At 36.1% G+C, this 25,225-nt stretch overlaps 2 protein-coding genes across 2 annotated transcripts in view; one reads left to right on the forward strand and one right to left on the reverse strand.

Annotated features, from left to right (window-relative positions):
- The window catches only part of LOC127858495 (small integral membrane protein 29-like), a 220,403-nt gene that overhangs the window by 141,109 nt on the left and 54,069 nt on the right, over window positions 1–25,225 (forward strand). The window lies entirely within an intron of this gene.
- The window catches only part of LOC127858517 (DDB1- and CUL4-associated factor 1-like), a 95,113-nt gene that overhangs the window by 66,347 nt on the left and 3,541 nt on the right, over window positions 1–25,225 (reverse strand). Inside the window, exons 2-6 of the mRNA XM_052395720.1 lie at window positions 10,341–10,461; window positions 8,831–8,907; window positions 6,698–6,771; window positions 2,420–2,536; window positions 609–746 (exon numbers count right to left, since the gene is read on the reverse strand). Coding sequence (XP_052251680.1) covers window positions 609–746; window positions 2,420–2,536; window positions 6,698–6,771; window positions 8,831–8,907; window positions 10,341–10,450 — 516 coding nt within the window. The 5' untranslated portion in view covers window positions 10,451–10,461. The remainder of the gene's footprint in view (window positions 1–608; window positions 747–2,419; window positions 2,537–6,697; window positions 6,772–8,830; window positions 8,908–10,340; window positions 10,462–25,225) is intronic.

The following is a 25,225-nucleotide window of genomic DNA, read 5'->3' on the forward strand; positions in this document are numbered from 1 at the left end:
CATCTATCCATGTTTCAAGTTTCATGAAAAATTTAGTCTTTTTGTTGCCATAGCAACCAGAATTTTTGACGTAGGAAAGAAATGAAATGACGTGCATAACGTCCATATTGCCATCTATCTATGTTTCAAGTTTCATGAAAAAATATTAAGAACTTTAAAAGTTATCGCAGGATCCAGAAAAGTGTGACAGACTGACTGACTGACTGACAGACGGAGCAAAAACCATGAGTCCCCTCCGGGGACTAATAAAAAAAAAGAGATATGTAGCAGTTCTAGGCCTAAATGGCATAAATACAAGGGCCCAGCACCCTTCTGCACAAAGAACCCATCCCGTGGGCAACCTGCTTTAAATTGCCCTTTTGACAAAAGAGCACCCTACCCTTTTCTAATCTAATTAGATAAAGCGCTTATGTTGTGTGTGGATTCTGATGTGAATCGCAAATATTCTAACACAAACACTATTTATCCCTTGGCAGACATTATAATATGCCATCATAGCCTCTTAAGCCCTTTTTAAAAATAAATGATTTTCTTTATAAAAATGACCTCTAAGACCAACATCTTGCACCCAGACACTTTTGTGTGTGAAAAGAATGCCCTTCAATTACCAGTCGTGAGTTTTTCTCCTTGTTGTTGGATGCTACGTCCTGTAGCTCCATGGCGCCGGCCAACAGCCCCGTGGCGTAGGAGCGCAGGGGCTCATCAGCCTTCTCTGCCCACTCCAGCAGCTTGTCCACCAGGCCTTCCTGACAGCAGTTAGAATAAAACACTCTAGTTTAACCCTTTAACACTCACATCTGCGTTTAAGCATATTTGTAGTGCCTTATAAAATCAAATTAAATTTAATAACTTTCTTACTTAATTTAAATATTAAAATTGTCATTTCCAGCCCTAAGATACAGATGGGCAGCAAACAGCATAAAACCTGAACAGACTGCAAGTTACTCAGAGGCTGTTCTGGTTTTATGCTAATTGCATAAAGCGAATTTCACTTGCTTCTGAGGTGGAAAGGGTTAAACATGTTTGTCACATATTTTTGGTGTGCAGATTTCATTTGGGAACATTTTATAAATAGCAACATGATCTGCATTTGAAATGAGCGGGAAAATACAGAAGGACTGTCATTTTTTTTACTTTTTGATGTGCAATGTATTTGCCAAAAAACTGATTTCTCGCGCCATGTTGTTAATGGAGACAACAAAAGTTTACATTCATGTTAAATGACATTTAAAAAAAGCAAAACAAAGAAATAAAATAGAAAGTAAAAAAAGAAAACAAAGGTACTCAAACGAAATAACATAAAGTTTAAACTTCAATATCATTCAACTGGTATGAATGTAAACAACTACACATGTATAATTTTTCACATCATGTAACATAATAATTTGTTGGCAAACAGTGACAGAAAAGTGATTAAAAATACCCCCACCCACAGCATTTTGTAATGTGTAGCATAATGATTAAAAAAGTTCAAAGTAAACATATATAAATTGTATTCTAATAAATAATTTTTTTTTAATCATTTCAAATTAAGATGAGGGTTATTGAATCACTCTAGCTTCACACTTGTGAATTAGCCATACACATCTTAACTTCCCAACAGGAGTGATTTGACAACAAACTTTACCTACAAGTATTATTTCTTAAAAAAGAAACTAGGAATGAAGACTGGTAAAATTCAAAGCCCAAACAAATAACATATACATGTAACATATACTGGCTCTTTTTGGTTTCTCTAAATTGTATAAATATGTATCGCTCCACATAAATAATGATATATTGACATAATTAGGTTTGAAAAAGTAATAAGTCTGCAGTTATGTAATACTTTACTTGTTAGATTGCAAATGTAACTATAAAAACATTACAGATAATGACAGTTAGTCTCTTGAATGAGTTTAATAATACATGTACCACATAATTACAAATTCACTTTTTGATTATCTACATTTTGAAGAAATTACAAGCTACCATTAACAATTTTGAGCAAGTAAAAATTAACTGCATTCTGTGAAAACTGTGCTCAATGCTTGTCCCCAAAGATTAATTCCAGATAAGCATGTGCAGTTCACACAGGCTAATCAGGGACAACACTTTCATCTTTTATGGATTTTTGTGTGTAAAGGAGGTGTCTTCTAAACAAAGTCCAGTGTATGAAGAAAGTGTTATCTGCAAATATATGACACTTTACGCACATGCATACTGCCTAGATTTTTTTGACAAAAACTTATGCTTCTCATTCAATGTTTGTAAGGTATTTTTCAAAATAAAAGTTGCACTCTGAATTTCAATTACTCTACTGAGCAGAAATAGGCACTGAGCAGATATAGGCACTATTTGGGACCTAAATTAGACAATTAAAAAAAACAATGCCTGTAGACCTTCTGGTCATTAACACCCCAAAGCAGTGAGTACATACTGTTTCTTGGAAGACGACAGCCGTTTCAAGGCCAGGAAGTATATCATAGAGCAGACGACAGGCCAGTGTCTGAATGGCCACATTACGCTCTGCGTGCAACACATAACTATTTACCAGCTGGAACAAGAGAAACAAACAGAACTATGTAACAACTGAAAGAACTATGTAACACTTGAACATGTAACATTTGATACATATGCAGTTACTGCCCAAGTCCACCGATCCTTAGAAACAAACAGAACTATGTAACACTTGAACATGTAACATTTGAAACATATGCAGTTTCTTCCCAGGTCCACCGAAAAGGGTATAAAAAACTGCATTATGTCAAGGAAAAATTCTAGAATACTGGCCCTTTTGGAAGGTCAGTTGGAATATGGGCCAGTTATAGCTACAACATTGCCAGACCATGTGGCAAGTAATATATTTAGCACTGCATTTGTAAAAAAAATAGAACTATAAACCTGCAGTAAAAATAGCCATTATAAGATCATGACAGTTTGAAAACATACAAAAAACTGAGTGAGAAACTGTTACATCTGCTAAACAATCTTCTGATCACAACAGTTTCATCCACAACAATCACTGTCTTGCAAAAACAACGAACACCACAACAAACACAATTATATCACCGGAAAAATTCAACATATACATGTGTAACAGAAGAACTAAAGACATTAAAAACAAATACAAAAAAGAGCTGTCAGAGGACAGCGCACTCAACTATTCGAGTGCTTGACAGTATAATGTAAGCCATCATGGGGAAATTGTTCATATTCAAAAATTTATTAGACGATCTTTCAAAAATCAACAAAGGAAAAAAAAAATTTTTTTTTTTTTGGGGGGGGGGGGGGTAGGGGGCGGGGTTGAGAGGGGGGTATAATGTGGTGGTGTGGTCATTTATTAGATGATCTTTCAACAACAAAAAAAAAGAAAAAAAATTGGGGGAAGGGGGGGAGCAGGGATTCTGGGTTGGGGCGTGGGGTATTGTTTGGGTGGAATCCATTGTGGAATTCAGGTAAGTGTTGTTTTGTGAAAGTATTAATAAAATATGATCATAAATAAAGAAGTTATGGCAATGTAATATGCATATTGTAAATTGAAAAAGGGCCATAATTCTTATAAAATGCTTGATACAGTTGTCTGCTCTTGTTTATAGATTGGGGTCATGTTGGTAAAGAAGTATGCAAAATATAAAAGCAATATGTCAAGGGATATAGAAAATATTTGAGGTGGTACGCAAACTTTAATATAGAAAATCTAAGTGAAAAAAGGGCCATATTTGTTACAAAATGCTTGATACAGTTGTCTGCTCTTGTTAATAGGTTGGGGTCATGTTGGTTAACTTGACCTAGATATTGTCTAGATACAACTTCTGACCAAGTTTGGCCAAGACCTGATGAAAACTACTTCAATTAGAGAGCGGACACCATGCTAAATCTTTAAAATGCACTAAATGACCCCCTGAGCTAGTTTTTGACACGGCATGGCCCATATTCGAACTTGGCCTAGATGTTGTCTAGATACAACTTCTGACCAAGTTTGGTGAAGATCGGATGAAAACTACTTCAATAAGAGAGCGGACACCATGCTAAATCCTTGAAATGCACTAAGTGACCCCGTGATCTAGTTTTTGACCCGGCATGACCCATATTCGAACTTGACCTAGATATTGTCTAGATACAACGTCTGACCAAGTTTGATGAAGATTGGACAAAAACTACTTCAATTAGAGAACGGTCACCATGCTTTTTGACCCAGCATGACCCATATTTGAACTTGACCTAGATATTGTTTAGATACAACTTTTGACCAAGTTTTGGAGAGCGGACACTGCTGTAGACACCGCCCGCCAAGGGTGAAACTATAATACATCCCGTTTTAAAAAACGGGCCTATAAAAAGTGTTGTCTTGTGAGGACTGAACAGGCTAATATGGAACGACTTTTTACACACATGCATCTAGCGCCATTCCCAGAACAGAGAGTGAGGCTTAATTTGATTGAATAAAGCATGCAAGTGACAGACGGGAGAAAAATTATTTACCTCATTAACCCTTTACCACTTAGATATGTATTTTAACACATTTGTAGTCCCTCGGAAAATTACATTTTATTAAAGGCCTTTCTTACTAGATCCAAGATTTAAAGGTTTCAGTTCCAACCCTTAGATACTGATGAGCAGCATTAATCCTGAACATCCTTCAGTTACCTAACACCTGAATGATTGTAAATTATGAACAGATTTATTATTGAAACATGTACATATGATCTGCATCAACTCATATCTACTTGCCAGTACACTAATTTATTTGTGAATGACCTCAATCTGATCATGAAACCCAATGGTGCTACGTTGTTTCTTGTTTCATGCATAAAAACCACATCAGCTCAGTGAACCTTATTCATTTTAACCATGATTATTGTTATGTGACATTGTTTGTGTTCCTGTTAATGTCTATTTTACATAACAAAGTACGCATATTTTTATATAATTAAAATAACACACCTTAGGGCCATATCAATAGTCAAATATCAGTCAAATATGTTTATAGCAACAAGGTGAACTACAGAATTCTGTCATGTAGAATATGTTGCTGATTTATCTGCAATGATTCACAAACCTAGGTACCAGTTGATTTTGTAAAATACAAATTCATAACTTCTAGTATTTAAAAAACAAACTAGAAATGTGTCCAAAGGACTACGTCACACTTTACAAAACCAAGCTGTTTTTCACACATAATAATTAGAGTAAATACATGTGAGTACAGTCAATCTTGTGAATGCGACCACTTGAATTAAGCCACGGTTGTCTTATGTGACCACTTTGAATTCCCCCTGAGCGTTTTCACTCTATTTTGACATTTTATTAAGCGTTTTTTGTCTTACCCGACCATCGACAGCTTATTTTGATGTCCAAATATTCGATTTAGCGACCACCTGGTGATAAAATTAAAAAATCTGTTGATCGTTAAGGGACAAACAATATTTCGTCAGTTTGATCTACATGTAATCAAAGGAAAGCCGCTTCCTGTCAAGAAGCCATAAAACAACACTTTCTCGTCGATAAAATTGGCTTCCTTTGTCTTACTCAACATGCTAAACTAACAGTGTAATAGCACATGCATAGCTCCGCCTTTTGAATCTTTTACCAAGAACGAAGGTGGAGTTCACGGTTACGAGCTCTAACCAATTCGTTGATATTGAACATGTGATTCACGCATGTTCAGTCCCAATTATTTGCAAGCGTTATTATTCGGAATAAGCTTTCAAACAATGAATACATTTGTCTCGGCTTTCCGCAAAATGCTGAAGAGTTCCGATATAACAACTTCTAGTAGATTTCCAAAAAAATGGCAAATGTCTGTGTTAACGAAATTCATAAACATAAAGTTACAATAATATGAGCTAACAGAACATAGGTAATGGTAAGAACGATATACATGTCAACTTTGACAACATGAACAATAAGGCAAGAAAAATGGAATAATTTACAGTTGAATAGTGATTTTACAAAATTGCCATGAACGATGAAATACTAAAAACTATGATGATCTGTCATTTTTCCTTAATGTTGATAACAAATAAATGACACAACAAAATATAAACGTTTACAAAAATAGTAATTTCTAAAACCAGTATATAAAAAATTGTCCTCTGACATGATAAATCAAACTCAACTGTAAAAAAACCCAATCAGGGCCCAGTTAAGGTAAACAGTCTGTTAACTTCTGACCCAAATAAAATTAATTGTAAAAGAATTGTTATTATCCAACATTTTAAAATTATTCAAATAGGTATAACAATTTAGTTACATAAATAATGTGATCAACAAATAAACAGCTGTTAGCTTAATTGGCCGCTTAAGTTTCGAGCAACCAGGCCCAAGAAATGAAACACAACGCCCGGCTCATGTGCCATCATTGCTGTACCGTATCTACAAACACATCTCGTTTTTCAACAGCTGGCAACACAGCCAAAAGAAGCCTCCCAGCCACTGCCACAAGATTGTTGTTACCATGGGGATCTACAAGGTACTCACACACCATCTGAAAGTTACCGCACACTCATTGTCCTCATTAGAGTTGAAACTAGTTGTTGGTATTTAAACCCTCCCAAACAACTTTTTAAATATAATATTGTTTCATTACCTATTTTTTTAGGTTTTATTTATAACGATTGTGTTCATCAAGCAACCGTGTGCAAAACCCCCATACTGACTTTTATTGGGGTAGGTACTATGGCAAATATCATAAGTTTGATAAAAGAAGTTTTACCCTGTTCATGAATTCTTCATTTTTAAAGAGGGCTTTAAACAGGTGTCCAAGAGAACAGGTGGGGTTGGCTCTTCCTGTAAAATGAAAGCACAACTAAAAGAGTTAATCATATCTTGAGATACATATTTAAAACAAAAGATTTCATTATTTTATAGAATGTTCACAGAGACAAGAAAGAATCATTATACATGATTACCAATGAACAGGGCTCGGCCGTGAGGGCGACGTGGGCGACATCTTCGCCCGGCACATAATAATGTCGCCCTTAAATTACATGAAGGAGAAGTTGACTTCGCCTTCTTTTTTTACATCAACGTTTTTCTCTCTCAACTTTTTCTTCTAAAAATTCTCTATTTTCACATATCATAAAGTCACCGATGACGCTTGTTATGTTATCACTTTATTATCACAGCAAAAGATCGACTGCTGTGAAAGCTTATCCAGGCAACTAGCATACATGGGCATCCACTCCAAACAATAACGGTTTAGATCAAAAGATCATAGCGAGTGTCATTTCGCCGACAGTTTGGATAGTTCTCTGTTCTGCAAGCCCAATTAGTACACGCCTTGCAGGAGGATTTAAGCGGTACATTTACATCGATAGTTACCAATGAGAACGCGTGCATTGTACATACATATGCAGTAGTTTACCTGAGCGATGAAATGACGTCGTTATAGACATGTATTTATGCTTAAAAAAGTTTACACGCAACACATTCCCAACAGTAAATATGAATACGATTTATTCTAGTATGTTCTACTGTTTACTTGTTTCGTGTTTCAAAACTCTTAAACACTAATTATCCAGTCGATGTGCAATTTATTTTGTAAGACATTAATTCAGTACTATATAAACAAAAACTTACAACCCACCCGTGCAAACTGTAGTGCTAATTTCCATAACTTTCTCTACCGTATCCATACGTAAACGACTTTATTTTATATACCGCAACCTCTTTGCGCGTGCTGTAAGTTGTCTTATGATTACGTGATAATTGATTGACCATTCGTTAATTACATGTTTTTGGCAGTCAGAAAAATTATTAAAGAAAAACAAAATTGATCAAAGATCTGTTAATTACATAGATCCACTACTGTAAAAGTCCAGCGAGTTTTGACAGTTTGTTAATCCACCGCTAATTATGAAAAACACCCATCTTATATAAACTGGAATCACAGTTCATTTTTATACTAACAAGTCCTAATACTACACAATAGACATTGAGAAAACACATTTCCTCGATTAGATATAAATTATCAGAGTAGAATAAAATTGCTACGTCATGACTCATGACCTTCGACATTGCACATGGCAGATGAATTGTAACATTCAACCCGCGTTCAATTCAAAGCTGGCGATTCAAATTACAAGTAATGGTGATTCAATAATGGAGAAAGCATTAACTGGATTAAACAAACATGTACGTGTAATAAGGTTTGTTAAACCAATAACAACAAGGACAATTTGGATTATTAAATGATTCTCAAGAGTACATATTTCGGATATGTATACAATTCAGATAAACAGTAATAGATATACTATATGTCCCATGCATTAAGATTGTGTTTTGTTAAGACTCGTTTTTACCACAATTTGGTGATTTCATGACGCGAAGAATTCCCAATGGCATTGGTACCGGACCTGTTCCCAATTGGGTGAAAAAAATCACTGACTAATTATCATGTATCGATACATTATGATGTAAATAGGGTTTGGATTGTCATTGCATTATTAAAGTACTGTTTATTTTTATGATGCACATGGAAATCACAAGTTTTATTTGTATGAATTGATTTTTGTGACTTAATATGACTTTTGTAAGGATTTATTGAATTTGAAAATAGTATTTGTTTGTCATTGATGATGATACTAAGGCTTGGTGTAATGAGGGGTATAAAACAAGCAAAGATTTTATTAAACGCCGAACAGAAATCACTTCTCCTTCTAGTAGCCTCACTTCTCCCTAATTTCAGCTCAGGGAGAAGTCACTTCTCCCTCAAGTTTGAACCTAGGCTGAGCCCTGATGAACAAGAATTATAAGATAAGGATATGATTATATAACAATATCAGTGACAATGATGAAGTGGAAAATACATCTAAATGAACATGATCAATGTACAATAATATTGTACCTGGGTGGCGATCATCAAATGGATCTGGATCCATTTTATAGTAGGCTTCAGTCTCATTTTCAAAAATCTCTGCAAGTCTGAAATGCAAAAAACTGAGTCTTAGACTGTGTCTTAGACCACTTTGGCTAACAAGCATCTAATAAGTTTACAACTACATGTATTACAAAATATAGATTATTACATGTATAATGTTGTTGGTTAAATGAATACAAAAAGTGATTTGGACATCAAAAAAATATTTTCACAAGCAGCTAAGTACCAGCTTTATAAGATATAATCTCAATGATAGGTAACAGTACTGTACATATTATTCCCCCCTTCGAAGAAGAGTGGGTATATTGTTTTGCACATGTCGGTCGGTCCGTCAGTCGGTCGGTCCGTCCACCAGATGGTTTCCGGATGATAACTCAAGAAAGCTTAGTCCTAGGATCATGAAACTTCATAGGTACATTGATCATGACTGGCAGATGGCCCCTATTGATTTTCAGGTCACTAGGTCAAAGGTCAATTTCACAGTGACTCGAAATAGTAATATGATTTCCGGATTATAACTCAAGAATGCTTAGGCCTAGTATCATGAAACTTCATATGTACATTGATCATGACTGGCAGATGACCCCTATAGATTTTCAGGTCACTAGGTCAAAGGTCAGGGTGACTTGAAATAGTAAAATGGTTTCCGGATGATAACTCAAGAATGCTTATGCCTAGGATCATGAAACTTCATAGGTAAATTGATCATGACTGGCAAATGACCCCTATTGATTTTCAGGTCACTAGGTCAAAGGTCAAGGTCACAGTGACTTGAAACAGTAAAATTATTTCCGGATGATAACTCAAGAATACTTACGCCTAGGATCATGAATCTTCATAGGAACATTGATCATGACTGGCAGATGACCCCTATTGATTTTCAGGTCACTAGGTCAAAGTCACAGTGACTCGAAATAGTAAAATGGTTTCAGGATGATAACTCAAGAATGCTTACGCCTAGGATCATGAAACTTCATAGGTACATTGATAATGACTGGCAGATGACCCCTATTGATTTTCAGGTCACTAGGTCAAAGGTCAAGGTCACAGTGACTCAAAACAGTAAAATGGTTTCCGGATGATAACTCAAGAATGCTTACGCCTAGGATCATGAAACTTCATAGGTGCATTGATCATGACTGGCAGATGACCCCTATTAGTTTTCAGGTCACTAGGTCAAGGTCACAGTGACTCGAAACAGTAAAATGATTTCCAGATGATAACTCAAGAATAATTAGGCCTAGGATCATGAAACTTCATAGGTACATTGATCGTGTTGCAGATGACCCCTATTTATTTTCAGGTCACTAGGTCAAAGGTCAAGGTCACAGTGACAAAAAACGTATTCGCACAATGGCTGCCACTACAACTGACAACCCATATGGGAGGGCATGCATGTTTTACAAACAGCCCTTGTTGTATTTATGTCAGTCTGAGACCTGATGTAAAAAAACCCAAACATTTTCTGATTGCTAACCTTTTCAGTTTGGGCACAGGATCTGAGACAGCAAAACCTGCAGCATTGTTTTCAGTGTTCCACTCCTCCAACAGGTTGTTGAGTTCTGTTAGTGAGTCCAGAGCAGCCATGGCTCTTGTATCTGCAAGGACATCACATATGAAAAAACTGAATGATTGGAGTTACTAGCCAAGATACACTACATCTAGCGTGATTTCTGCCTAAAACACCGTCCCACCATGGACCATTTTTTGTCAGCGTGGACAATCACCGTGGACTGAAGGTGGTTCTATCAAGATAGATCACGGTGACAGTGGGTGAGCGCCGTGGACATTATCAGGAAATCAATCTCACATTGGACCACCGAAGCCACGGTGTAGGTTTTGAGGGATGTCTGGAGAGTTAAGGCATGTTCATGACTTTTATGCATTCTCTTGTAGACAGTGGCAGTAAAATTGTGTGTAATTCTGCCAACCTAGCCATTAAGAAAAAAGACATGTACCCTGCAGCCTCAAAGGTAGCAGAGAGGTTATTGGTAGCACCAGTAAGTACTGTACATGTAGATTGTGAACATGGGTTCAGCAAACACATATTTAAGTATAAATCATAGACATTATGTCTTTCTTTTAAATTTTATAATCTGAATATACGGTTATCACATTTAAAGGGACCTTTAAAAAAAATTTAAGATTCGCAAATTTTTGTTGAAGTAATTATATATGTGAGGAAACAATAATACTGCATGTTACCATGCTCTAAAATATCCATTATATGTATCTTTTGACTATTTAAAAATCTGAAAATTATCAAGCGTGGCAATGAGAAGCCATTGAATAATTTGGAGAGTTCTGTTGTTATTGTTATATTTTGTGACACTACGAGGATTGCTTATATAATACGTCTCTAATTGTACGAGCACAAATGGCCTAGTGGTCTTAGTGTCAGATTTTTACTCCAGGGGTCAGCGGTTCCAGCCTAACTGTTTATAAAGATTAGGCCTAAAACGGATAAATTAAACAGGACATTTACAAAACTTCTGCATCATTTATCAAATTTTAAGATTTGTTTTTGTTTTCCTTTTTGAGAAGCTGCTCTGCATAGTGCTGGGCATCACACAAGCCTTTCTGAGACTTTTGAGCAAAACCGACCGATTTGTTTTCCATAAACTTTACTTCAATAGAACAAATGTGAACTTGCATAGATTTTTAGAGAGCTTACATGTATATGTGACTGTCTGTTAACAAAATCAGCTATGGAATTATAAAGATCAGATGTTCAAACACTGTCAACGGGTTGCTAAATTAACGACTTGAAGACAAAAAACAATTGTTCCCATGCAAATTTAGTCTGTATGTCAGGAACCTCAATCTATTAAATCTGCGGCCTAATTTCGGCCGCAGTCAAAAAGTATACTTTTCTACCCTTTTAAGGAGAAAAATTCCCCCTGAAATTTATACAAGAAGGCCATGATGGCCCTGAATCGCTCACCCGACTAACCAAATACAATCCCAACCCAGATTTCATAAAGATAAACATCCTGACCAAATTTCATAAAGATTGAATGAAAACTGTGACCTCTATTGTTTACAAAAGGAGGTTTTTTCTAATATTTGACCTATTGACCTAGTTTTTGACCCCAGGTCACCCAAATACAATCCCAACCCAGATTTCACCAAGATAAACATTCTAATCAAATTTATACAAATTGGATAAAAACTGTAACCTCTATTGCCTACACAAGGTTTTTCTATTATTTGATCTAGTGACCTAGTTTTTGACCCCAGATGACCCAAATACAATCCCAACCCAGATTTCATCAAGATAAACATTCTGACCAAATTTTGTAAAGATTGGATGAAAACTGCGACCTCTATTGTCTATACAAGGTTTTTCTTATATTTGACCTAGTGACCTAGTTTTGACCTAGTGACCTAGTTTTTGACCCCAGATGACCCAAATACAATCCCAACCCAGATTTTATCAAGATAAACATTCTGACCAAATTTCATAAAGATTGGATGAAAACTGTGATTTCTTCAAGACAAACATTCTGACCAAATTTCATAAAGATTGGATTAAAACAGTGACCTCTATTGTCTACACAAGGTTTTTCTAATATTTGACCAAGTGACCCAGTTTTTTACCCCAGATGACCCAAATACAATCCAAACCCAGATTTCATCAAGATAACATTCTGACCAAATTTCATAAAGATTGGATGAAAACTGCGACCTCTATTGTCTATACAAGGTTTTTCTATTACTTGACCTAGTGACCTAGTTTTTTACCTAGTGACCTAGTTTTTGACCCCAGATGACCCAAATACAATCCCAACCCAGTTTTTATCAAGATAAACATTCTGACCAAATTTCATAAAGATTGGATAAAAACTGTGACCTCTACTGTCTACATGAACAAATTGTTGATGGTTTTTCTATTATTTGACCTAGTGACCCAGTTTTTGACCTCAGATGACCCAAATACAATCCCTACCCAGATTTCATCAAGATAAACAATCTGACCGAATTTCATAAAGATTGGATGAAAACTGCGACCTTTATTGTCTACACAAAGTTTTTCTATTATTTGACCTAGTTTTTGACCTAGTGACCTAGTTTTTGACCCCAGATGACCCAAATACAATCCCAACCCAGATTTAATCAAGATAAAGATTCTGACCAAATTTCATAAAGATTGGAGGAAAACTGCAACCCCTATTGTCTATACAATGTTTTTCTATTATTTGACCTAGTTTTTGACCTAGTGACCTAGTTTTTGACCCCAGATGACCCAAATACACTCCTAATTCAGATTCCATCAAGATAAACATTCTGAACAAATTTCATAAAGATTGGATGAAAACTGCGACCTCTATTGTCTACACAAAGTTTTTCTATTATTTGACCTAGTTTTTGACCTAGTGACCTAGTTTTTGACCTCAGATGACCCAAATACAATCCAAACCCAGATTTCATCAAGATAAACATTCAGACCAAATTTGATAAAGATTGGATGAAAACTTCGACCTCTATAGTCTACACAAGGTTTTTTTAATTATTTGACCTAGTTTTTGACCCCAGATGACCCAAATATAATCCCAACCCAGATTTCATCAACACAAACATTCTGACAAAATTTCATAAAGATTGGATGAAAACTGTGACCTCTACTGTCTACACAAGCAAATTGTTGACGTACGCACACACGCACACACGCACGCACATACGGACGCCGGACATCACACGGTAACATAAGCTCACCATGTCACTTTGTGACGGGCGAGCTAAATAAAAACAAGAGCACCGCCTTGCGGGTGCAGACCGCTCATCTATTTTCTTTTTAAAGGTGAAGGGACTCTCATTTTCAATCACACAGGAGGGAGGGGTGGAGTGAAGAGGGGTGTATAGCATGGGAATGTGGACATTTATTACATTATTTTCCAAAAATGGGAAAAAAAATGCTAAAAAAAAAAAAAAAATCGGGGGGGGGGGGGGGTTTAACCATTAAAAAAAATGAAATTTGGGGTGGAGGTGGGGTGGGGGGGGTATAGTGTGAGGGTGTGGTGGTCATTTGTGAGATGATCTTAAAAAAAAAAAAAATAGGGGGGGGGGATTCGGGTGGGGGGATTCTTGGGTGCGATGGTTGGACGGTATTTCAAACATAAAATAAATATTTGTGTTTTTTATCGGTTTCAAAAAAAAATTATTTGGGTGGGGTGGGGTGGGGGTATAGTGTGAGGGTGTGGTGGTTATTTGTGAGATGATCTTAAAAAAAAATAATATATAGGGGGGGGGTTGGGGGGGGGGGGGAGGGGGGGAGGGCACGGGGGGATGGTTTGGGTGGAGTCTATTGTGGTATGTAAGGTAAGAGTAGTTTTGTCAAAGTATCAATCAAATCTAATCATAAATAAAGAAGTTAGGCAATTTAAGCAAAATTTAATAATTTGACCTTGAGAGTCAAGGTCATTCAAAGGTCAAGGTAAAATTCAACTTGCCAGGTACTGTAACCTCATGATAGCATGAAAGTATTTGAAGTTTGAAAGCAATAGCCTTGATAGCTAAGAAGTAAAGTGGATCGAAACACAAAATTTAACCATATATTCAAAGTTACTAAGTCAAAAAAGGGCCATAATTCCGTAAAAATGACAACCAGAGTTATGCAACTTGTCCTTTTACTGTACCCTTATGATAGTTTGCGAGTGTTCCAAGTATGAAAGCAATATCTATGATACTTTAGGGGTAAAGTGGACCAAAACACAAAACTTAACCAAATTTTCAATTTTCTAAGTATAAAGGGCCCATAATTCTGCCCAAATGCCAGTCAGAGTTACATAACTTAGCCTGCACAGTCCCCTTATGATAGTTAATAAGTGTTGCAAGTATGAAAGCAATAGCTTTGATACTGTAGGAATAGAGTGGACCTAAACACAAAACTTAACCAAATTTTCAATTTTCTAAGTATAAAAAGGGCCCATAATTCTGTCAAAATGCTAGTCAGAGTTACATTACTTTGCCTGCACAGTCCCCTTATGATAGTTAGTAAGTGTTGCAAGTATGAAAGCAATAGCTTTGATACTTACGGAATAAAATGGACCTAAACACAAAACTTAACCAAAATTTTCAATTTTCTAAGTATAAAAAGGGCACATAATTCTGTCAAAATGCACGCCAGAGTTATCTAACTTTGCCTGCCCAGTCCCCTCATGATAGTAAGTAGGTGTTCTAAGTTTGAATGCAATAGCATTGATACTTTCTGAGAAAAGTGGACCTAAACACAAAACTTAACCAAAATTTTCAATTTTCTAAGTATAAAAAGGGCACATAATTCTGTCAAATTGCACGCCAGAGTTATCTAACTTTGCCTGCCCAGTCCTCTCATGATGGTAAGTAAGTGTACCAAGTTTGAATGCAATAGCATTGATACTTTCTGAGAAAAGTGGACCTAAACGCAAAACTTAACCGGACGCCAACGCCGACGCCAAGGTGATGACAATAGCTCATAATTTTTTTTCAAAAAATTGATGAGCTAAAAATATTTAATAAGATGTCTCTCATGATAATTATATCTCGATTCTATTTCAATTTAATATTGTCAAACATACTAAATTATGAAAAAAGAAACGAATATAGTGCAAACATGTACAAATGTAGTAATGAGAGAGTAAGTAAAAAAATCCCCCCAAAAGCGAAACGCCACAAAAATTCCCCTTCATGAGGGTAGCGACCCGCTTCCCCTAAAATAGATTGAGGGCCCTGTATGTTGACCAGTGCCGGCAAATAAATGTTGTAATAAAAAACTTGCGACAAGTATGTAAAAGCTGTTAGTACCTAGACCACTGTGTTGTGATTATTTTTAGTATGACAGTGTACAGTAGCAACACCCTTGTTTACTAATTATTAATTCATATTGTGAAATGCATGATTTGGCTGTTACTTGTTGTTCCATGATAAATGTATAATATGCTGGTCAGCGCTTCCATTAGCTTTCAAAAGTTGGAAGTCCTGACTTCCAAGCCTAAAATTACCCAGTTTTATTTCAATGAATTTTTTAGTAAACCCTACCATATGTATTGATCGCTGGATACATACTGTAAACGTATAGAAATTGGTCGGTATGAAATTTCGTGGTTTCATGAAAAACAACTAATTTGTTGACATGTAATTTCGTGGATTTCAAATTTTCGAGGAAGACTGATCGTCATAATAATTATACTTTTATTAAAACAACCAGAGTAATAACGAAGCATAATCTGCTAATCTGGGTTGACAGCAAGACTTGAGGTTAATGTGCACTGAAGCATGAAAGTGTTGCCGATAATTGTCGATAAGAGCAATAAAGCGGCGCACTTGTGGGTCCCAGCTCGCTAATTGCCATCGATGTTGTTTTGACAATATTTGCACTTCTCAGTGCAATCGGTTCCCTAGAAGAAACACTTGAGTAAAAAGGTCCCCAAAATACATGTGTGAAAATATATGTCTCTTTTAAATTTAATTTGCGCATATTGACATATATGATAAATCTGCAAACGGTTAATTTTACGACGTCACGTAAAAGAAATTTGTTTTTCTTCACAATTGGTAATGCTATTTATTATCTTCATTTACCATGATTAATAAAACGTACATTAACGATGATGAATAAAAAAAGAAAAACTGATAGATATAGTGTAATGTGAACTACTGAAGTGAAGTAACTATTACAAAAACAATTATCTCAGATAACTTACAACTCAAGAAAATGTCGGAAATGACATTCGGAAATGACCGGTTTAGGATTAAAAATGTATAAATAATCGTTGGTACTTGAATTCGTGGTTCAGTGGACCAACGAAATCCACGAAAATTCGTACCACACGAAATTTAATGGTTTTACAGTACATGTTCAAACACTATCCATTACTCTATAGTCGAGTATAATTGCGATTTCAATATTCAAAACCAAAATATGACCAGTATTGACACTTATGTTTATAAGAACTTTATAAACACAAACGTCTGCCATTTTACGCAAGCACATATGAAAAGTGAATTTTTGGATGGGATAATTCCAATTGAACATGCGTAAATCAATTGATGCGATGTGCAAGATGCTCGCACTGTTCATATCTGGTTATAACAACCAATCAATGAGCGACTTTATTATTCGTAAATTTACGTACTTTTTCTATAGTTTCAATGTGTCAATACTCTCATTGTGTGCATTAATGCCAAAGTATTTTTTCATTTTAAAATACTACATGTACTGAGTTGCACGTCTATATTTAGTTACGACACATGGTTGGTTTTGACACGCACACTTTCCATGTGTGGAAATTTACTCTGTCAGCAACAATGTTGCACTCTTATTAAAACACGGGTTTTACATGGCATCATCATGCCATCATGTATAGTGAATGAAGCAGATGCGTACAAAGAGACTTAAATAATATTAACACAAGGCTGTAGAAGAATTGTGCAATTCAGTTCTATAATAGGACATGATGAAATATACTTGTACTGAAATTAAATTGTTACCACATACAATTTGTAGTGGTTATTGTTTTCACAACATACTCGCCATAAGTAATACAGGGCTCGAATAGAACACTCTGGCCATGTGCGAGTTAATTTAAAAAACGCGTCTAAAATGTGAGTGCACAAATTAGGTTATCGCAATTGTTTGCGAGTTGGAAAAAATTTAAAGATTATCACATATTGCATATATTACCTGATTATCCCGGATAATTATTTAATCCAGCACTAAAATATTTAAACACAAATGCAGACCGAGAATGAACGAAAATTTTGTTTAAGAATTGAATAAACACAACCGGTCGCCATATGTCGGAAGTGCCAGGTGAGCATTAATAGCAAAAGGGAACACATGATATGATGACGTTATACAGGGTATTCCCATTGAACATGCGAAACCAACACAGAGCGATGTGAGTGAATCCGATAAAACGTCATAATTTTAAAATGGCAACCAATCTAAGATTGTTATATGATTTGTGTTTAAAACAAAAAGCATGATGTAACCCCAACCCATTTTCAGATGTGTACTTTATTCGGTAAACGTCGGGTTGTTGATCAGACAGTTTATTTTTGAGCTGTGCAATCAGTTTATACTTTATTTAAAAACAAAAAAACTCGACAAGGTGTCACAAGGGCTGAATGAGTTGCTGAGAAAGATCTAGATCATAGTATACCATTAAATAGTGTAATTTGCACTGTTCTTGCATTTGTTAACCTTTTAAGTTAAATTAAACATAGTTCTACCAGTTTTATATTTGTGTAACTGTTACCACAGTATCACTAAAAGATCAGGGATTTATTTTTTCGGTTTAGATCTACCAAAGGATGCATTTTTTTTAAACTTGTATTGCGTGTTGGACAGAAAAAATGCGAGTCAAAATTTAAACAACTCGCAATTTTTTGCCCTTATTAATTGCTCATCATTTGCATTTAACTTCTTATAAGGAACATTTGTTGTTTATCTCATCATCACACCTTTTTACTGTTAACAATTACTTTAACTTTAAGTAATTGTTTACTGTAAAAAGGTGTGATGACAGTCTCAGCCAAACATGGCCGGACCGACGGTCATGTCCTGTAAAATTTTGTAAGGTCTGGCCTGTCGCTCAAATTTACAGGACCGATTGTTCTGTAAAAAAAAGAGAACAAATTTGTTGGTTTGTATAGGTTTGTAAACGGCTCTGAAAGTTTTCTGAGGTGCAAAAATATTGATAGTGTCTTGATACACGTGCTTTTCCATTATAAGAATGCTCTTTCTGCTGACAGAATTTTCCGAGTGCACCTGATTGGTCCATTTTTGTGCATCTTACGAATGCGGGTCAGGACGGTCCAAATCCATGACAGCCTAGTCGCTTAACAAGAATTTTGATAATCATAAATCTGAATATTAAGATTTAAATGATACAGATATCAATTTTTGTGGTTGTAATAGCAATAGTAATGTATAATAATGATCATTGTCATTCGAACCGTTATTATCTTGGCTGTCAATGTCAATGCGTGAAAAAGGCTGGTCATCATTTATTGAGGTCGTCGTCGGTTTAGGCCGTATTGACCAGACTCATATCTGACATGCCCCCTAAGCGTAGCTTAGGTAAACAAGTATCAGCTACTTTGGTTTTGGAAAATGTTCCTAAGATATAACAAATGAGCGATTCCCGTTTATATTAACTGTTAACATGGGTTCAACATTTTTAAAAATATGTTTCCACTTAACAAGACTAGTACCATGTATGGCGTGTATTATTATTTAACGTCAGATACAAATGTGTGACCTTGATATTAATAGCTTTTTCATCATTTATCATTTTATATAAAAAAAAACTTGATCCCAGCAATGATACCAAGTTATTTTACTATTATATTCTGTCACCAGAAGGTCCTGTAAAAAAGAAGAGGTCATGTATTTTTTCCCATTTAACAGTACCTACTGTCCTGTACAAATTTGCCTAGTTTGGATTTGACTTTGATGATATTACCCGACACCGTCATGTACTGTTTAATTACTGTTGGATATTATGTAAATTTTAAAACTGTGATTCCTTGTCAATCAAACTGCGATAAACACTAACTTCAAGACTGACGTCAATCAAAAATAATGATCACCAGTTAAGTTAGTTAACCCTGCACTTATACACATTCTCGTTACCCATTGGACGCTGAACAGCACAGTTTTGCGACTGGAAAGTTACCTGAGAATTTCTCGTGGTGCATTTGTGTTAGCATGCATGGCTGTGTAATGTGACTTTATTATTTGATACTCAAATATCTATTAATGACTTATCAGTGGGTGATCTATTACCCCCCATGTCGCTTTTATGGCGATAAAGCGCTGAGCACAGTTAACAGAGTGAATGACCAGATTAACTGTTGTGATTTGTATGTCCTGTGTATTAGAAAATAGTATACATGCGGATTATTGGACGTCCAAGTGACTTCCACCATTTGCAAAACAGGTGTACGACTGCTGATTTTGGGCCTAATTTATGCTCGGACGTCCATTAACAAAAGGGCTGACGCTGGTACAAAAGCAGCATTGTTTTTTATTTAAAAGGTAATACAATTTTACGAGTTTGTATTGAACAAACTGCCATCGTGGAATATCTGCAACATGCGCTCAATGCAACAAAAAATCATAAATGTCCGAATACTTTCGCAACTTTGCCAGACGCTCCATTCACGTTCATGTTTGGAACAATTCAGAGAATGTATGGATGCTGCAAAGTACTACTGACTTGAGAAATTTTGCGAAAATGAACTTTTTATATTCAGAAATATTACAAATTACTATCCGGTAACCATGAAATAATGTTGTTGTGAAAACTGCAAGAGCCGAGTCTGTATGTATTTTTAAGATAAGGCTTTAAAAAAAAAAATGTTGTGGTTCTGGTAACATTGCCAAAATTTCTAGGTAGGGTAGGTCGATTTTTTATTTTATTTTTTTATTATTTTATTTTCTCCAGACAAGATGCCTGTTTTTAAAGGTAATTTTATGCTGATGGTTTTCACATAAAACCTATATGTACACCATAGAAAAGTGTTCCCATTATTGTGTAGTGATCTTCATTGTATATTTATCATTTTAACAACTATTTTTCCAGCCAGGTGAAATTCAACCTATGATAAAAACCAACAGAACAACCACCATGATTCCGTTTTACTCCCCAAAACTTAGTTTAATGCCGGTGTATGGAGGTAATCAATGCAACTTGGCATGCTGGGAAATTTGTCGTCTGCTTAAATGTCGTCTGTTGAATTTCTAAAATTAGCATTTTCTTCGAATTTTTTTCAAAGAATACTATCAGAATAGCAAACAGTTTGGATCCAGATGAGACGCCACGTTCTGTGGGGGGGCGGGGGGGGGGGGGGGGGGGGGGGGTTTTGGGTGCGATGGTTGGACGGTATTTCAAACATAACCGTTTTAAAAACAAAATGGGGGGGGGGGGGTATAGTGTGAGGGTGTAGTGATAATTTGTGAGATGAAAAAAAAAAATTAGGGGGGGGGAGGGGGGGAGGGGGGGGGAGGGCACGGGGGATGGTTTGGGTGAAGTCTATTGTGGTATGTCAGGTAAGAGTAGTTTCATCAAAGTATCAATCAAATCTAATCATAAATAAAGAAGTTATGGCGATTTTAGCAAAATTTAATAATTTGACCTTGAGAGTCAAGGTCATTCAAAGGTCAAAGTAAAATTCAAGTTGCCAGGTACAGTAACCTCATGATAGCATGTAAGTATTTGAAGTTTGAAAGCAATAGCCTTGATACTTCGAGTGGATCGAAACACAAAATTTAACCATATATTCAAAGTTACTAAGTCAAAAAATTTTCAATTTTTTAAGTATAAAGGGCCCATAATTCCGTCCAAATGCCAGTCAGAGTTACATAACTTTGCCTGCACCGTCCCCTTATGATAGTTCATAAATCTTGCAAGTATGAAAGCAATAGCTTTGATACTGTAGGAATAAAGTGGACCTAAACACAAAACTTAATCAAATTTTCAATTTTCTAAGTATAAAAAGGGCACATAATTCTGTCAAAATGCCAGTCAGAGTTACATTACTTTGCCTGCACAGTCCCCTTATGATAGTTAGTAAGTGTTGCAAGTATGAAAGCAATAGCTTTGATGCTTAAGGAACAAGAGCACCGCCTTGCGGGTGCAGACCGCTCATCTATTTTCTTTTTAAAGGTGAAGGGACTCTCATTTTCAATCACAAAGGAGGGAGGGGTGGAGTGAAGAGCGGTGCATTGTGTGGGGGTGTAGACATTTATTACATTTTCTTCCAAAAATGCGAAAAAAAGGAAAAAAAATCGGGGGGGGGGGGGGGGGGGGGGGGGGGGGGGGGGGGGGGGGGGGGGGGGGGGGGGGGGGGATTCTTGGGTGCGATGGTTGGACGGTATTTCAAACAAAAATAATAAAATAACTATTTGTGTTTTTATAACTGTTTCATAAAAAAAAATGGGGGGGGGGGGGGGGGGGGGGGGGGTTTGAGGTGGGGGGTCTAGTGTGAGGGCTGTGGTGGTAATTTGTGAGATGATCTTAAAAAAAAAAAAAAAAAAAAAAAATAGGGGGGGGGGTGGGGGGGGGATTACGGGTGGGGGAGGGGGGGTGGGGATTCTTGGGTGCGATGGTTGACGGTATTTCAAACATAAAATAATAAAAAAAATAGTTTTGTTTTTTTACCGTTTAAAAAAAATTGTGGAGGGTGATGTGGGGTGGGGGGGGGGGGTATAGTGTGAGGGTGTGGTGGTCATTTGTGAGATGATCTTAAAAAAAAAAAAAAAAAAAAAAAAAAAAAAAAAAATAAGGGGGGGGGGGGGGGGGCACTGGCGATGGTTTGGGTGGAGTCTATTGTGGTATGTCAGGTAAGAGTAGTTTTGTCAAAGTATCAATCAAATTTAATCATAAATTGAGAAGTTATGGCAATTTTAGAGAAATTTAATAATTTGACCTTGAGAGTCAAGGTCATTCAAAGGTCAAGGTAAAATTCAACTTGCCAGGTACAGTAACCTCATGATAGCATGAAAGTATTTGAAGTTTGAAAGCAATAGCCTTGATACTTAAGAAGTAAAGTGGATCGAAACACAAAATTTAACCATATATTCAAAGTTACTAAGTCAAAAAAGGGCCATAATTCCGTAAAAATGACATCCAGAGTTATGCAACTTGTCCTTTTACTGTACCCTTATGATAGTTTGCGAGTGTTCCAAGTATGATAGCAATATCTATGATACTTTAGGGGTAAAGTGGACCAAAACACAAAACTTAACCAAACTTTCAATTTTCTAAGTATAAAGGGCCCATAATTCCGTCCAAATGCCAGTCAGAGTTACATAACTTTGCCTGCACAGTCCCCTTACGGTAGTTAGTAAGTGTTGCAAGTATGAAAGCAATAGCTTTGATACTTAAGGAATAAAATGGACCTTAACACAAAACTTAACCAAAATTTTCAATTTTCTAAGTATAAAAAGGGCACATAATTCTGTCAAAATGCACGCCAGAGTTATCTAACTTTGCGTGCCCAGTCCCCTCATGATAGTAAGTAAGTGTACCAAGTTTGAATGCAATAGCATTGATACTTTCTGAAAAAAGTGGACCTAAACGCAAAACTTAACCAAAATTTTCAATTTTCTAAGTATAAAAAGGGCACATAATTCAGTCAAAATGCACGCCAGAGTTATCTAACTTTGCCTGCCCAGTCCCCTCATGGTAGTAAGTAAGTGTACCAAGTTTGAATGCAATAGCATTGATACTTTCTGAGAAAAGTGGACCTAAACGCAAAACTTAACCGGACGCCGACGCCGACGCCGACGCCAAGGTGATGACAATAGCTCATAATTTTTTTTCAAAAAATAGATGAGCTAATAAAATGGACTTAAACACAAAACTTAACCAAAATTGTCAATTTTCTAAGTATTAAAAGGGCACATAATTCTGTCAAAATGCATGCCAGAGTTATCTAACTTTGCCTGCCCAGTCCCCTCATGATAGTAAGTAAGTGTACCAAGTTTGAATGCAATAGCATTGATACTTACTGAGAAAAGTGGAACTAAACGCAAAACTTAACCAAAATTTTCAATTTTTTAAGTATAAAAAGGGCACATAATTCTGTCAAAATGCACGCCAGAGTTATCTAACTTTGCCTGCCCAGTCCCCTCATGATAGTAAGTAAGTGTACCAAGTTTGAATGCAATAGCATTGATACTTTCTGAGAAAAGTGGACCTAAACGCAAAACTTAACCGGACGCCGACGCCAACGCCAACGCCGACGCCGACGCCAAGGTGATGACAATAGCTCATAATTTTTTTTCAAAAAATAGATGAGCTAAAAATGTTTTACCCTTTCCTGCATAGATACACATAATCCCGTCTCGATTGATTCCGTATCAACAATACTTTCTATCTATTATTGCATATACTTACTACTTTTTCTGTCGCAACTTATTACCCGATAATCCTGTTTATTCCAGTTGTAAAGCAAATTCTGGTAAATACATTAAAAGTGGTTAAGAATTTTAAGAAACACAAACATTCGCCATTTTCTGTATCTAATAAATTTTGGCATTTGTTACTATTTAAAGATGTGAAGAAATAACGTCCAATCGGGGCGGTTTTTTTTTTCACTAAACACGCGCAAATCGCATGACGTGATGCTCATTTTTTATACAACACAAAATACACCCACACTTTCCATGCGACGTTCTACATGTCTGCATAATTTTCGCGCGCTTTTTATTGAGACAACGGATAAAGACTGTTTATTTGACACTGGATTTTGTTAATGTCGCGTTAGCATTAAAATTTGGAAGCGTGTTTCCGATTACAAATTGAATAATGCTCATTTGAGAATCAAACGAAACATAAATACAGTTGTGCATAATTAATTCAAAGATACTTTGTTAAAGAGCATTACGTGTCGAAGAAATGTTTTGACCATATTATGAATGAAATGCACAATATCCACGAGGATTTCATCCGGTTGCCATCATCTGTCTTCTAAGTAACTGGCCGAGATTTCATCGTGGAGGTTCACTCCGTAGGGATCGATGAGTGTGTTAGATAACTGTAAACAAAGCCAACAAACTCCCATAAAATCACACACTGAAAATTACGTCACTCGTCGTCTGCATGATTTTACTGCAGGTACAGGTATGAATGCTTACGAGTGTTGTCGCTCATTCAAAACGTGCGTTCTCATTGGCCAATTGCAACGACGATCCACCTTAAGGCGGGCTTTAGTTGGGTAAAGTGATACCAGAGCTCCAGATAAGGTTTTGTGAAATTCTTAAATTACTACCAGATTTTCAAAAAGAATTCTTAAATCTGAAATTTTATTCTTAACGTTACTACTAAGTTTTGGAAAATAATTCTTATTTTTTCTAAATGACCTAAAAATAAATAATAATGGTTATTTTCATGCAAAAAAAAATAAAATAAACATACTAGCAACTTTATTTATACGAGTTCAACAGTGTCTTTTCAGTATTATACAATTTTATTTTTCAAATACCTTCATATGCCCAAACTGTGCTTAGATTGCATGCCTTAGATTAATTTTTACATATGTCACAATTAAAACGGGTCTCCCCTTCAATCTTTTCAACGATTAGCCACGGGACTTGTCCCTTCCACTCGTTCAATGTTTTTTTTGGTGTTTAAGTTTGGACCCGTCGTGTCGCATTTTTGTTTAGCTTTTCCGACTTTGTCGGCAACTGAACATACAACATCGTATAAGATATTTTCTATAATGTCTTTCTAAACATTTAACTTCGGCTCACTTTGCGTACAATATGTTAAAAGCGTGTTTTTGGACACTTTGCAGTTTTTTAAGACGCTCTCTGGGCGCCGCCATCGTTTTTGACAGATAGACTGTATACGCCGCTTTTATTGGAAAAAA

This window comes from Dreissena polymorpha, chromosome 1, assembly GCF_020536995.1.
Source record: "Dreissena polymorpha isolate Duluth1 chromosome 1, UMN_Dpol_1.0, whole genome shotgun sequence".
In the NCBI taxonomy this organism is placed as follows: Eukaryota; Metazoa; Mollusca; class Bivalvia; order Myida; family Dreissenidae; genus Dreissena; species Dreissena polymorpha.